Below are 16,538 nucleotides of genomic sequence, written 5' to 3'. Positions count from 1 at the left end.
GGAATGCTGCGTTAGTAGTTACCCAAAAAGTCCCCAATTGTTTTCTTCAGGCACTTTTAACATTTCTACTTTTTGTTATTTGTGAAATGTAAAAATATTGTCATTAAGAGCATTTATTTGCAGAAAATGAGAAATTACCTCAAAAAGACCTCAAAAACCTGTTCATTTTCATAAATAATTAAGAGTTCAGAAATCAATATTTAGTTGAATAACCCTGTTTTTTAATTACAGTTTCATGCATCTTGGCATGTTCTCCTCCACCAGTCTTAAACACTGCTTTTGGATAACTTTACGCCTTTACTCCTGGTGCAAAAATTCAAGCAGTTCAGCTTGGTTTGATGGCTTGTGATCATCCATCTTTCTTTTGATTATATGCCAGAGGTTTTAACTAATCATTTTTAGGTGGTCTCTTATTTTTTTCCCCCAGAGAAGTATGTGGACATCTCTGTTATTCCAGATTAGAACAGAAGAGACTGATTAGTATTACACCATTACAGCCACTACAGTTTTTTTGTGGGCGTTCCCAAAGCCACAGCTCTTCCAGTCTCTATCAGACTGGCCTGAGGGTGACAGTGGAGTGGTCTGGCTGCTGGAGGCTCTTAGTAAAGGGGTAAGAATTTAAAGCTATTTTATATATTGTAAAATGTAAAAAATCAGTTGGTTTAAAAGTTATTTTGTGTTAGATTATATACTTGATAAATGTTTTCCTTTACTAGCAGCTGGTCAGATAAAAATCTTAGTTTTATATATATATATATATATATATATATATATATATTTTTTTTTTTTTTTTTTTTTTTTTTTTTGGGCGAAACCAAAACTGGACTAGACAAAACTTTTTTGCTGGATTATTAATCATTTTTCCACTTTTTTACTAGTGATTTAATTAAAAAGCCTAAATGTATTTTGTCGTCTTCTTAAATAAAAAGCAATTACGAGAATACAAATTAAAATTAAGCTTGCAAACATTTAACTTTTTTTCAGTAGACAATATTTACCCCAGCAGAGCAGTGCTATTTTAATCATAAATATACCTATGCAGTTCTGTCACATGAGAGTGAAATTTACAAATGCTAAAGCTAAATTCTGTAAAAACAGTTTGTAAAAATGTAGTAAACTGATGCTAACCATGATTTTTTGTTGACTGAGAGTGTGTGAATGTGAGTGAGTAAGTGAATGTAAGTAGACCATAAAAATGATCTTAAACCTGCTTTCCTGTCGCGGCTCTCCTTCATTCCTTAGCTGTAAGCTCCTAGTGCCGCGAGGAGCCGGGGGTGAGGGTGGAGTGTGGGTCTGCTGCTGCTGTTTAAAATATGCTGTTCGTTCGTTAAAGGAAACACTAAAATTGGACTAAGTTTATTATTTTTCATGAATTAATTTTGCTATGCTTTTATTTATTATTTATTACTAAAGCCCTATCCAGACTGGATTAGTTTCTCAGGGGGATGTCTGTGAAAAATATTTCATACTTCTACTCAGTGATAAAACTCTTGAATCTGGATTGCAGTTGAAAAAACAGGAGGACAAGTGAGTTTTTTGGCTTTCTCTGTCACAGCGAGTCCATTTCCACTCGCTGTTGTGTTTACATGGATCTCCGTGGAAACACGCGCACAAAGTGTAATTACGGTGTGTGGCAGTGGAAAAATAGCTATTTTATTAAATGCGAGGTGATGAAACTCAGAGATGTGCGTCCAGATGGAACTAAAATTACCTGAGGACCACAGAGTTCAACGAAAAACAGTTGATAATTCAGCCTGTAATTTTTCGAAAAACACTTACACAGTCGTTCCGGACAGGAATAAAATCACAGAGGACCCCCCATAAAAAGAAAACTACCCCAGAAACCCCTGAGAAACGAGTCCCGTCCGGATAGAGCTTTTGTGTACTTGTAAAGACAAGTTTAAAGTTTGGTGGAGGGGGATTATGGTGTGGAATTGTTTTTCAGGAGTTTGGATTGTGTACAGTACATTTGGCCCGATTCGTTTTGGTTTTACACTACAGTTTCGTAAGTAAACTAAAGAACTAAATGATTTCATTAGATGTCACAAGCTATGTGGGCTGTGTCTATACTCCATATTGATCGGTTTGTAGAATGTAAGTTATGAGTTTGGCGATTTGCACTGGCAGGTGAATTCTAGCTCTTTACCAAACAAGGTGGGTGTGAAAGCGTATTTAATCCTTTATGAAAAGACAATTTCCCAACCCACTCATTAGCAATCCTGTCATTACTAATGCCCCCAACACTAGGAGTGAGAAGGCTAGCAAATGCTTCTTCTGATACATGTGAAGTCAGTCACCACCCCTTTACCAACTGCCATTGACACAGAATCACTGGGTACCCTACCCACTCAGAGAGAGCACGGCCAAATGTGCTCTCTCTCAGACTTTAGCTGCTGATGGCAGGGAGCATGACTAGCATTATCCTGGAATCCCACTGGCAGGGCCTTACTTTGCTGAATCACTTGGAGCCCAATATCATACATTATTGATTAGCTTGAGTTTGTCATCATTTGAAAGAATCTTTAAAATCTTAAGAAGTACAGATCTTAAAAAAAAAAAAAAAAAAAAAAAACATTCTTAATATGGGGCATTCAATAATCTATGGGGCAACTTAAGTGTAGGGCTAGGCCTTATCTCTGTCTGAGAAACTGGCCCTATAAGAAAGAGTCAAATAATGAAGTCAATTTTACTCTCTCTACTCTTTTCTCCTACATATAGAAGTCTACTTGCTGCAATATGAAAGCCTTTGTGGGAGTGAGTGTGGTGTTTGGTCTGGCCCTGCTTGGACTAGGTATGTAAAATGTAAAGATCTCCACTCATAAATTTGTAATCTAACAACAACGCTTAATTCCATTTGCCTTAGATATTACATCTGAGTTGATGTCACTTTTGTTAAACATGCAAATAATTCTATACTATTTCGAGTCATTTCCAAAAGCAGTTAGCCAGAGTTTGGGGTTTATTTCATCTAGTTTGACAGTAATTTATCAGTGACTGCTTTTAATACTGTTAATGTGCCTGTCAGCCACTTTTGATTCTGAACTTTCTGAACTCCTAGCTTCCTACCTGTGGGGTTTAAATTTTCATCTTGCAACTAGAAAATTCTGGAATCCAATTCAAAATTTAATTAAAGCACGTCATTCTTTTATTTTATTTATTTATTTGAATTATTATTATTATTTTTTTTTTCCCTTTCCCCCCCCCTAATTTACCTGGCCAATTACCCAACCCACTCATTAGGACTCAACCTATCACTAGTGATGCCCGAACACCAGGAGGGTGAAGACTAGCACATGCCTCCTCCAACACATGTGAAGTCAACCATCGCCTCTTTTCAAGCTGCTGCTGATGTAGCATTCTTGAGTAGCATCACAGCGCATTCTGAGGAAAGCGCAGCGACATCTCCCTTTGGAGTGATGAGGGGAAAGAGCGTCATCTAACCACCCAGACAGAGCAAGGCCAATTGTGCTATCTCGGGGCTGCGGTAGCCAATGGCAAGCTACATAAACAGGATTCGAACCAGTGATCTCCTGATCATAGTGGCAATGCTTAGCCCGCTGGACCACTTGAAGCCCTGAGCACTTCATTATTTGATCAATTTTAATTGTTAAATTTTTTGTAGAATTGTTTGATTCGACTACATTTGACTTTTTTTGGCTACACTTAAGTCACTGGATGGGATTCAAGATGGGATTTTTTTAAGTCATTAAGGAGTATTTCGCTTGTGTGCTTCCGATCATTGTCCTGTTGCACAGCCCAACTACACTTTAGCTTTTGGTCATGAACTGATGGACAGAATACACGGTTCCATCGGTTAATTAATGATAAGTTGGCCAGGCCCTGCAGAAACAAAGCATCCCGAGACCATTAATCTACCACCCCCATGTTTGACTCTTTTTATGGTGTTCTTGTGGTGAAATGCTTTGTTAGCATCAGGCATATTGGTTGTAACCCATTTCAAAGGTTTCACATCAGTTCGCAGAATATTGCAGAATAAGTGGCCTTGTTGGTAAATAAAGGGTCTTCTGGCGTCCCGTTCAAATGCACAAAATGACTTTCTCTTTCTTTCAAATCGACAGGCTCTGCAATTAAGTGTTACAGGTGTCGGGACTACACTGGCAGTTGCACTAAAACCCATGACTGCAGGTTTGAGGACTCGTGCCTGACGCTGAATGAAAGAGGTGATTTTAAATAACTCCTACAAACTTCTATTAATCACAATCAAATTTCTCTGCCACCAGAAATGTCAATTACTATTATTATTGTCTATCTCCTCCCAGGTGGTGACACATACCGGCAGTGTATAAAGTATTCGGACTGTGACTACGCCGTACTCTCGCAGATGTTTCCACACGTCTCCAGTTTCTCATATAAATGCTGCAGTTCTGACCTTTGTAACGGGGCCCCCATGGCCACGGCCAGTAGCTCACTGCTGGGCTTACTGGTCTCCTTGGCAGTGTTGTGGTGGTGTGTCCTCTGAGCTGCCGTGCTCATTCAAACCAAATGCTGCCCCCGTCTGGTGCTGCTGTGCATACCAATACTAGGCTTGAGCGACTCCAAAACTAAACTCCCATGTTTTTGGTGACCACATGCTTATTTAATACTACAGCATAAATGCTTTAAGTTAGGAAAGGCACTGTGAAAAGTGAAACCAGAATTGTCAAATCACATTTAGATAGTGGTCACCTGCTGATATACATAATGTGACGTCATAATGCAGTTCTGAGGGGACGTTAGTCCTGTATCTGTTTCTCTGCATATTTTTTGTTAGCCTCCTTTTATCTGTTCTTCAATGGTCAGGACTCAACAGGACCAACGCAGAGTAGCTATTAACTGGGTGGTGGATTATTTTCAGCACTGTAGTGATGCTAACATGGTGGTGGTGTATAGGGCTGGGTATCATTTAATTTTTTTTTGATAACACTTTTTTCTATACCTTTTTTCTAAATTGCAACCAAAAAAAATACATAAAGCGATAATTATTCTCAAACAATGTATTTATTTAACAGCTGACATGAGTAATCTAATTCTCATACTTTCACCATGAGATGCTCCACATTTTTAGCTCTTGTTGGAACAAACAATGAGCATTTTTGTGGTGCTTTATTAAGAACAAAAACAACAGCATTACTGCATACTGCTGGATGCATTTCAGTTTTTAGGAAATATCAGCATTAGATTGGCCAAATTAAATTATATGTCAATCACTTAAAAAATCATGAAAATCATGATTATTTTTTTAAGTGCTGGTATTCTCCTGTATTTTTGTGGGGGAGTTATCATAGTGTAGTGTGGTTTAGGTGTGGCAGACCTTTTTTACTGTATTATAAAATATGAAGAAGACTGTGAGAGAAAGAGAGAGAGAGAGAGAGAGAGAGAGAGGAAGACTGCATGAGAGAGAGAAAAAGAGAGACAGCAGGAATGAGATAAAACAAATGAGCAAAGGAGAGACAGCACAAGCACCTGAGAGTTTTAAGCACAGTGGCGATGTGTTGACATATAAAATGATAAGCATTTCTGCATGCGCTTTTTTCCGCAGTACGCACTCTCCCCGCATTTGGTAAATTTATACCCAGCCCTAGTGGTTTATGAGGTGTTAGTGTGTGTTATGCTGGTACAAGTGCATCAGAAACAGCATTGCTGTTGGAGTTCTTAAACACTGTTCACTTACTGTCCACTCTATCAGACATTTCTACCTAGCTGTTCCACCAAGTACACGTAAAGTCAGACAGAAGCTCATCTGTTGCTGCACAGGACATGTGAAAATCGTACTTATGACTTTAGAATACGTATTGGTCGACAAAAACAAATGACTTGAAGGCAGCATCCCTCCAGCAATGACACTGAGGATTACTGTATCTGATTCACTCATACCAGCACAACACACCCTACTAACACACAACCACCATGTCAGTGTCACTGCAGTGCTGAGAATGACCCACCACCCAAATAATAGCTGATCTGTGGAGATCCTGACCACTGAAGCAGAACAGGGTAAAATGAGTATAATAAAGTATGCAGAGAAACAACTTGTCAGAACTAAAGTCAGCGAGTGTAGAAATGAGGAGGTGGTCGTATTTTGTATGATATAAATGTGAATATGAATTTGGGGATTGCTTTTCTCACTTCAGCTTTGTCTGTAACTAAAGCCAATGAAGATGATTCTTAGATGGGCTCTTGTTTATTTGACTAAAGCTCTTAATAACTTGAGTGAACAGAAACACACTCCAAAAGACCACCTAGTTGTTATTTCAGGGTATTTCAGGTGTGGTTACCTACACTGGTTGCCATTCTTCTGCCACTGATTTTCTGAGTTGCATTCAGTGTATGCAAGGATGATTTTGTTATCTGTGAGGAACAGAGGATGGGGAAAAAATATTTCTTTAAAGATACTTCTGAGGTTTTGACTCATGTTTCAGTCTTTATGGCCAAGAAAGAGACTCCAGGTCTGAACTGTTTTAAATGAGAAAAGTGAATGCTGAAATATCTCTAAACATTTTTATATATATTTTGTCTTGTGTACATGTTTTTTCACCAAAATTCGAACTGCATCCTCCCAATTACGTGTAAAAGTTTGTTTTTGTAGTCAGAATTTAAATAATGCTACTAGCAAGCAATTCGTCTACATATTAAAGTGACAGTCTGTAGGTTTTGGGCATTTGGGGATTTTTAGAGACTCCTCTGGTGAGAATGTGTAATTACACAGAGCAGTTAGAAAAATACTTTTAATGCAGGTTAATTTAAATAAATTGTGAAATTATGTGTTTTTGTGTCTATTGTTTGGTTCAATTTTTAACTTATGAAATTCTGTCAAAATGTAAAGAGCAATTTAGTCCAACAAACCTACTAAACCACTCTGTTTATAGAATTAATATATTACACTTTGTAGGGATGGTCGTGCCAGGACACTGATACCATGAATTAAAATATTTTTTTATCTATTTTAACTCTGATAGACATTATATAAAAAAGCAAGGTTAGTACTATAAGGAAAAAAATGTACACAGGACAAATGTAATGAATATGAAACAGTTCTGTTTACTACTGCAGTATTCATTTCTCTCAGAGAAATTAAACTCGTTAGATCAGAGTTTTTTTATATGGCCATGATATTGACTACAATAAAACAACTTGTCTTCAGTGGCCTATTTAAGGCTGTATTAAATGATCACTGCCAGCTCTAAGCTTTATCAACGCTGGCCTTTTTGCACTGTAAAATATTTTTTGATCTGTACATTTGAGAATGTTACTAACTAGTACACAATATGCTTTTCAACTGATCAATGAAATTACATTAATATGCTATGAGAGATTATTTATTTTGTTTGAGAGACAGAAATGTGCAAGTTGGGCTCTTCCTGTTGTACAAATACTGGACTTTGGCATCGGATCATCTAGCAGGAAGAAGTTATTAAAAACGGGTTAGGACTGTTATATATGGAAATCATGTAACATCCATTTCCATGTACATTACTGCTGTCTTAATGTATTAAATATCCATGAGCTTTCAATGTTAAGGTAAGAGGGGATTTTAATATGCTTTATAGAAAATGCACAGAGCTGACTTGGCTCAACATCCTGTTTTCAGACATTTTAACCTAACTGTTATTTATGTGAAAACGCTTACTATTTGTGTGTGTATCCAATAAAGTCGACCATATAAAACAATTTTGCTCTCATGACTGTGTCACTCTCACCTCAACCTTTGTTGACCTTCTAATCCTAAATATGCTCTACACCAGGAGAAATCTGTTGTGAAGTGTACTTGGGGCGTAGTGTAATATAACGAGTACAAATATTTGCGCAATAGCTCACCTTTTGCCCCCAGAATTCTGAAATACAGTGTTTTTTAGCATCTGAGGCACCCGGATAACTACCTCAAGCTCATTTTAAGTGTCAGGGTCCTTGAAATTTTACCAATGAAGTGTGGGACTACTACTACTAGTAATACTGAGCTTGTTAATAGGAGTAAAACAGTGATTTCTAACTTCTAACACAAACAGTTATAACCAAAAGTTTTGTTTTCCAAGTCATCCAAACTATGAAGAAAAACATATGGAATTATTTAGTTAGCAAAAAAGTGTTAAACAAATCAGAATATACTTTATATTTTAAAGTAAAGTAAGTTTTTTAGATTTTAGAAAGTAGGCAGCTCTTATTTTGATGACAGCTTTGCACTTCATGGCATTTTCTCATTCAGCTGTATTAGGTAGCCACCAGGAATGGATTTCAGTTAACAGCTGTGCTTTGTTAAGGGTTAATTACTTGAATTTCTTGCCTCTTATGGCCCTATATTAGTGATAAATAGGTGAGCCGTTAACCAGCTTGATTTAGGGTATGTAAGTTTAACTTTGCTATCGTAACAATGGGAAAAGTATGCCTTGTGCAGCTCGAAATGTACAAAAAGGCATGGGTGTGTTTTGGGTATAACATGCAATAAACCAATCAGCGTGTCACTCGTCATGACTTTAAAGACCCAGTGTGCTCTGACTTGTGCGTTGCTATTTCAGGGACGCAGCTACCTGGACTTGTCCAACACTTCTCAGTAAAGGAAAATAAGGTTTTAACTGTGTCTTAAAACCTACGCAGACAATCAAAAACATTTTGATGAAACTGGCTCTCATCAGGACCGGCCCAGGAAAGGAAGACCAAGAGTTACCTCTGTTGCACAGAATAAGTTCATCAGAGTTACCAGGCTCAGAAATCGCAAGTTAACAACTTAACCTTAGATAAGAGACGACTAAATGCTTTACAGAGTATTTTTATGATTGTTTAACACTTTTAAGTTACTACATGATTCCTTATGTGTTTCTTCATAGCCTGAATGACTTCAGTATTCATTTACAATGTAGGAAAAAAGGAAAAACATTTAATTAGAAGGTGTGTCCAAACGTTTGATTGGTACTGTACACTTTTTGGACCATTTTTGCTACTGAAAGTACTCAAGGCACTCCATAACTAGCAACAGTGGCACATTTCTCACTTTTGCTTGGTTCTTTTTCCAAGTGTAACTCTCTGTGGTGTAATGATTAACTTCAAGGTACACTGGGCATTCCCTTTATCTGGTAAACTGACAGTACTGACCAGTAGTCACATGCTTGGCCATTCAGCACGTCACAACCAAGTGATGAGGTCCAGCAGTACCTTTAAAGACGAAAAGCCTTTGGACCTCAGTCAGAGCGTGAAAAGCCGAATCAGAGGTGTTTTCTTACCTTTCTAATCCAGCACACTCATGAAACCTCTCATCTCTACTTCGCTGCTACTGCTGCTGCTGCTGTCTGTCTGGTCAGCTTGTGTCTCCTCGCAGCTCAGAGGTCAGGATGAACAAATCAGAGAGATGGAGAGAGAGATGACCAAAAAGAGGAGTGAAGCAGCTCCTCCTGAGAGCTGCCCACTTGGCATGTTCTCTGCACTGAGAGAGATGAGCAGCACTCTGGGAGAGCATAAAGCTGAGCTCAGACACTCACACACACTCCTCCTATAGAGGCCAGACTGAGAGAAACCGAGGCCCAGCTTCAACAGCTGAGAACAGAAAACCAAGAGCTTCAAAAAAAAGATGAAGAACAGGCAAGGAAGTACGAGGAACTGCAGAAAACACTTCAAGGTGAGACCAAGCAGATCTTTTTTCTCCTAAGATTGGTACCTCATTTCAACTTTATGCAGGCCTAAATTAAACAATAAGAAATCACTGAATACAAGGTACAAGTAAATTTAGCAAATGTGTTTAGATTATAGAAAGTTCTGTACTTCGATTCCTGATTGATCAGATGTTTTTGAGTCAAACATTAAGGTTTACCTATGGAGGGTTTGACTTTGTACCTGGTCAATACTTTTTTTTTAAACACAATGTTTTGGCATGCACATTATATTTTCTAATGCTTTTCTGGCCTGGGGACACCTATTGTTACACACAAAAACAGTGGTAGGGGTACAAGAGAAAACAGGATTAGGCCAACTTTGTCTGTCAATTAAAATACTGGATCAATCCTGAATCACTGGATCGCATCAGGATTTAAATGTTCCAGTAAATGTATTAGTAATCAGATATTCCACAGCATGATGTATAATCTAATATCTCTAGTGAAGTGATAATCACCAACCAATTAGTACCTTAATTAAGGCTCCCTCTGTGCTTTCTAAAACCTATTTGGTGTGGTGCGTAGGATAACACCACTGCCTGCCAGTGAGCTACCATGTGGGAGACTGGCGTTCAATTCCAGGTCTGTGTGACTGAATGCTGAGCTACACCAATAAGACTTCTTAAGCAAGACTCTAAACTCTACATTGGCCAAAACTCTGTAATAGGAATAATCTTGTAAGTTGCTCTGGATATCAGTGTCAGCTAAATGCTGTAAATGTAGTTAGAAACCTAGTTTTTAATCATATATCCTAAGATTAAGATCCTTAATGAATAGAATGACTTGAATCCGATGAAATTATGTATTGCTTTTAATTCTGTTCTTGAACAGTAATTGTAGAGTTAATGTAATTGTAAAGTACAGGTTATTGTTTTGTGCTGTTATAGGTCAGTCAGAGGAGCTGAGAGTTCTGAAAGACAGATCCAACATCACTGAGGACAAAGTAGAGGATTTGAGAAAAAATAATGAAGGTAAATGCAAATTATCTATTTATTCAATTGTATTCTTAACAGGTGTTAATGGACAATACGTGATTTATTTTTAACTAATTTATATAATTATGTATAATTGTCAAATTATGATTAAACTATACATGTTAATGTGGCTTATAGAAAATGCTAGATATATATACTGAAATATATTACTCTGACTCAAATGTGGCAAAAAAATGTGGTCTAGAAAGTTACCTGCTCTCTTGCCATCGACTACCGGAGCCCTGAGAGCGCACAATTGGCCTTGCTCTCTCTGGGTGGGTAGATGGCGCTCTTTCCCCTCATCACCCCAAAAGGTGATGTGGATCAGCATAAGGCCTCTGTGAGCTGATGTATCAGAACAGAGTCGCTGCGCTTTCCTCCGAGTGCACTGTGATGCTACTCTGCAGAGTTGCATCAGCAGTAGTTTTAAAAGAGGCAGAGACTTTACATGTATTGGAGGAGGCATGTGCTAGTCCTCACCCACCTAGTGATAATGGGTGGGTTGGGTAGTTGGCCATGTAAATTGGGGAAAAATTAGAAGAAGAAAAAAAAAAAATTAGTCATTTAAATATAGGCATTAACATTTACATTCTCTCATTCTTTAATTTGCTGTAACAGTGAGGAAGGTGGCATTCTCAGCTGCTCTTCTGACTACTGGAGAAGGACATGTCGAACTTTTAGTGTTGAAACAACACTCGTCTTTGCCAAAATCTTCTCCAATATTGGCAGCGCCTACAATCCAATTACAGGTAAAGTATATATATTGAATATGTCTCACATAGGGGTCAGTATCAACATCATGTTTGTTTCTGTCCATAGCATATTTGTTAAATTTCATACAATCACTACAATCCCTATATAACAATACATTTTCAAGATTTACTCTGAATGCACAAATTATTACATATATAGAGGACATTTAACCTTCACTTTAAAATACAGCTCTGGAAGCAATTAAGAGACTTTAGTTTATCTGATTTTGCTATTTTAGGTAGATATTTCAGTAAAATGAATGTTGTGGTTTTATTCTATTAACAACATTTCTCCCAAATTCCAAATACAAATAGATTTTAGAAAAAATATGCAGAGCTTTCAGACCTCAAATAATGCAAAGAGAACAAATTCATATTCATAAAGTTTTAATTAATATTATGTTGGAATAACCCTGGTTTTTAATCACAGTTTTTATGCATTTTGGCATGTTCTCCTCCACCAGTCTTACACACTGCATTGTGATAACTTTATGCCACTCCTGTTGCAAAAAAAATCTAACAGTTCAGTTTGGTTTGATGGCTCATGATTATCCATCTTCCTTTTAATTATATTCCAGAGGTTTTAATTTGGTAAAATCAATTATTAAAATAATAATTTTAGTTTTAAGTGGAGTGTTGGTCTTTTTGCCATGTCCTTAGTGCTGCCTGGTTAAGCTAATTGATTATTTTAATTGGTAAAATTACACATTTACTTAATTGTGATTTTGTTAATTTAGCTTAATTTAGCTATTTTTAAATACCAGGCTATTTAAATGTGTCTAATAATTCCCAACCCCTTTAAGAAAGTAACCATTGATATCAGTGATATTATATTATATCAGTCTTTATACTGTTTTATTGCTGCATGTTCAGCAATTAATAATTTAAATGTGACTTAATAATTTACTTAATAATCATATTGTCTTCATACTTTCTGAGGTAAAACTTAAGCTTTCAGGGTAAAATATTGAAATGTAGCCTTGAAACAAAACAGGGTCATCATGAACAAATCAACTGTAGCTTTTATTAAATTCCAGTTTTTGCTAAAATTGTCCGCCCTGTTTTGCAGCTTGCCATGACAGGGTGGACACTTGCATGGCAGGAAATACAAAGTTGACAAAAATATGATTTCTGTGTATTATTAAGTCTTATAAATTAGTAAAAAAAAGTCTTATTTATTATTTTGTGGGCCAAAAGGCACAGTATTCTGATAATGCCCCAAAAATATTAAATCTTCTGTAGACTAAAAACATTAATACTATTGGTGACGTAAATCATCATCTTAACAGCAGCTTAGACCACCATGAGGTTGATACTGTTTCCTGTGTTTAATCTTTTACAATAGGTATCTTCACAGCTCCAGTAAAAGGAATCTATGAGTTCAAACTCTTTGTCTACAATCAAGCAACTCCCTCTGTTTCTTCAGGAGCATCCCTGCATAAGAATGAAGAGCGTTTGGTCACTGCTTATTCTCATAACGACAGCAGTCAGCATGTCAGCAGCTCCAACAGTGTGATCGTACAGATGGAGGTGGGAGATGTGGTGTTTGTGAGACTGTGGGCTAACAGAAGGATATTTGATAGTAAACATCACCACAGCACTTTTAGTGGACACCTACTGTACACCATGTAAAACAATGTACAAACAGTGCTCGAAGTAAAATCTGAAATATTGGAACTTTATAAGTGAATTAGTGAATTGGTATGGTGGGAGATTTGGTTTGTTTTATTTAACTGTGGGTATTTTACTGATTTCTATTCAGTAGCAAATTTCTGTAATCGATATTGTGAATAAAGTCATTCAGGGGTTGGACAATGAAACTAAAACACCTGGTTTTAGACCACAATAATTTACTGTTCTGACAGACAGTTCTGGTGGAAACAGGAGGCTTGAGGTGCACATTGAATTCTGCCGTGATTTGATCAGCCGTGGTTTTATGTTTTTTGGATACAATCCAGGTTAGCAACCGAACATCCCTTTCAGACAGCTTCCTTCTGCGTCCACAGTTAATCCTAGTAGATGTGGTTCATCCATCCTGGATACCATGGCTCTTGATACAAGACGTGCACCAACAGTTTGTCCTCTTTTGAACTCTGGTGTGTCACCCATAATGTTGTGTTCATTGCAATATTTTGAGCCAAACTGTGCTCTTACCCTGCTAATTGAACCTTCACACTCTTACTGCTCTTACTGGTGCAATGTGTAATTAATGTAGATTGGCCACCAGGCTGCTCCAATTTAACCATGAAACCTCCCACACTAAAATGACAGGTGTTTCAGTTTCATTGTCCAACCCCTGTTTATCGATTATTGATTTAATAAATAATTAGTGTTTTATCTTAATCAATAATTAGCATGAGTAATATGTTTTCCTTTATGATCTCTGGTTAATTATTTTGAGTAATTCATATGTAACTGTGGGTAAAACAACATATGTGCTCTGTTTACCTTGGCTAAGATAGGCCTGTTTACTGTACATTTAATCAGTATTTTGTGTACTATCTGATACATGTGTGAGCTTCCCAAGGGCTGTTTTAAGATTAGAGCAGGCCTTGAGTCATCTGGTCAATCTCGAGAATGGGCAACACTCACTCATAATTGGTGGAAAGGTTTGGGATGAGGTCCGTTAGTTAAGGCATAAAGATTGGCCAGGTCAGACTGGAGTTAAGAACTGGGGGAGGCTAAAACAAGCTGGCTGAGATCTTCAGGGCTCTGGTAAATCTGACTAGGAGGAGCAGATAGCTTTCTGACCAAAACCGACAGGAAGTTTAGTCTGGTTATCTTGCGTTAGATAGCATCACTGTTTGGATGAATAAAAATTACGCTTACATAACATCTTTTGAGAAACCCAAGGAGCTTTACAATTTTCATGTTCACACACCGGTAAGAAGCGGCAGCCAATTTACTTATACACACCGGTGAGAAGCAGCAGCCAATAGCACACAGCGTACTCTTAACCGGAAACAAGCGTCCACCTGGAGGACAGCATCGAGCACTACAGCACAGTCATACAGTACATATTAGTGCAGAGTCATACATACATTTACACACAAACAAACTTACATACATACCACACACACACATACACACCAGATCAGTTTAGAGTATTTCATTTTCCATGTTTTTGGACTGTGGAAAGAAACCAGAGACTTTTTTTCTTGCATTACAAATAGACTTTTTTTTGTCCAGAAGATTCTTTGAATAAACTGGCAAAGCTATTTTTGGACTGGGATTCTTTTTTTCTTATGTTGCATCACACCAGATATAACATGAATCAGGATCAAATTTCACAAAAAATGTCACACTGTAAAAGTGTATAGACACATACCTTTGCAGATTTTTTTGTAGCAGTCGTAGTAAAAGAACCATAGTGGTTACACACACTAAAGCCCTATCCGGATTGGATTAGTTTCTCAGGAGGACATCTATGAAACATATTTCACACTTTTACTCAGTGATAAAACTCTTGCATCCGGATTGCAATTGAAAAAACAGGAGGACCAGTGAGTTTTTAGCCTCTCAGTCACATGCAATAATGTTAGTAGCCCCCACATTTCCACTTGCTGTTGTTTTTACATGGATCTCTGTAAAACTATGTAATTACGGTGCATAGCAGTGGACAAATAGCTATTTTTTTAAACGCAAACAGACGAAACTCAGAGATGTGGATCCAGATGGGAGTAAAATTACCGGAGAATCACGCAGATCAGCGAAAAAAAGTTGGTAATTCAGCCTGTAATTTTCTAAGAGGATGATTGAGAAAAACACGCACGTGGTCAATCATAGAGGTCCCCCCATAAAAGAGAAAATTACCCCAGGACCCCCTGAGAAACTAAACCCGTCTGGATAGAGCTTTAGACAGCTTTTCAAATAACTGTCCAAATTAAACAGTTTGAGTTTTATATGTGATGTTTTTCTGGGAAAATAAGAAGAAATCTGATTAAATAGTTTTTGTGGGTTTAGTTTTTTTACTTTTGTTAACAAAAATCAACAGGCATCATATCTGTAATCTTATCTACGTAAGTTTGTGTAATATGGTCCAATGTATTAAATTAACCTTTAAAAAAGGCAAACTTCATATTATCTGCGCCAAGGGTTTATATGGAATGAAGAAAATGTTAGAATGTTTGCTGGAATCAGTGGGTGGCAGGAAAAAAATGGCTGTGTTGGTCTGTGTGTGTTTGTGTGCCTTGCCTGAGGAAAGGTTCTTTAAACATTTGCTCTGCATCACACTGAAACCCTGTAAACAGTGTCCTGTTCAGTCCCACTCTCCTTACAGAGACAATAAAAGCTTCACCCCTCTACTCACACTCTCTCTGAACACACACAGGTTCATTTACAATTGCTTTGTTTCTGAAGTTTACCCGTCAGAGCAGTGTATTTTACTCAAGTATGACCAAGGAAATGGCAATACAGCCAAACATAGCGTCCTCTAACATTTTAATAGTTAAATATATTTTTAAAAGAGAAAGATTCACATACTTTAATGTATTGGACACACATTTACTTCAAACCTTTGATTTACCAAAATAGCTTTTTAGAGATCCACCCACTAAAGAATTCTTTAGGAAACCAAATGTGTTTACAGCTAAGTTACAGCTATAGTGGGCCACTGTTCAGTACAGTTTGCAGTGTCTATATGTAAAGTTTATGTCTATGGTTGACCCTACTAAACATTTATTATTAAGTGAGGAGTTGAACCAGGTGTGTTTGAGCAGTAAATAACCAAACTGGCCTGAAACTCTTTCCTCCAAAACTGGAACTGGTGACCAATGTTCTAAAACAACCTTGAGCAATGATTTTAATGCAGTAGTATGTTGATAAAGTAAAATACACATTTGTAAAGTATATCATTTTTAAATCATTAATTGCTGTCTGTATTTAAAAGTTTCCCTTTTAATTAAACCTTTTAAATAATCATTTTTGCCATTTATCTTAGTTTACTTTGTTAATTTTACTTATATTTTATTTATGTATTTTAGTACATATTAGTTTGACCCGATTAAACTAATTAATCCCTTTAAGTTGCAACTGTTCAATTCAATTGAAAGCAAAGGTTTAATGTAATTTAAATAAGATTCAATGATTAATGGCATTTTTTATTAGATTTCTTTTTCCCGATGAACATTGAGAAAGTCACAATCATGTTCTAAGAGGTGGAATAAAAGAATTAA

At 37.0% G+C, this 16,538-nt stretch overlaps 1 protein-coding gene and 1 long non-coding RNA gene across 2 annotated transcripts; both read left to right on the top strand.

Annotated features, from left to right (window-relative positions):
• The first annotated feature begins 501 nt into the window (after positions 1–501).
• Positions 502–7,668, top strand: LOC103037049 (CD59 molecule (CD59 blood group)). The gene is made up of 4 exons (XM_022668202.2): positions 502–610; positions 2,719–2,791; positions 4,080–4,181; positions 4,281–7,668. Exons 2-4 carry the CDS (start codon positions 2,737–2,739, stop codon positions 4,478–4,480), a joined length of 357 nt encoding a protein of 118 aa, XP_022523923.1. The 5' UTR covers positions 502–610; positions 2,719–2,736; the 3' UTR covers positions 4,481–7,668.
• Positions 7,669–9,131: 1,463 nt separating this feature from the next.
• Positions 9,132–14,583, top strand: LOC107197518 (uncharacterized). Its single transcript, XR_007429160.1, has 4 exons — positions 9,132–9,604; positions 10,526–10,609; positions 11,231–11,361; positions 12,710–14,583. It is a non-coding gene; the product is annotated as an uncharacterized LOC107197518 (long non-coding RNA).
• The last annotated feature ends 1,955 nt before the right edge of the window (positions 14,584–16,538 follow it).

This window comes from Astyanax mexicanus, chromosome 23 (genome assembly GCF_023375975.1).
Source record: "Astyanax mexicanus isolate ESR-SI-001 chromosome 23, AstMex3_surface, whole genome shotgun sequence".
Taxonomy (NCBI): domain Eukaryota; kingdom Metazoa; phylum Chordata; class Actinopteri; order Characiformes; family Acestrorhamphidae; genus Astyanax; species Astyanax mexicanus.
Note: the sequence above shows the minus strand (reverse complement) of the source record. Positions and strands in the feature narration are given on the sequence as shown.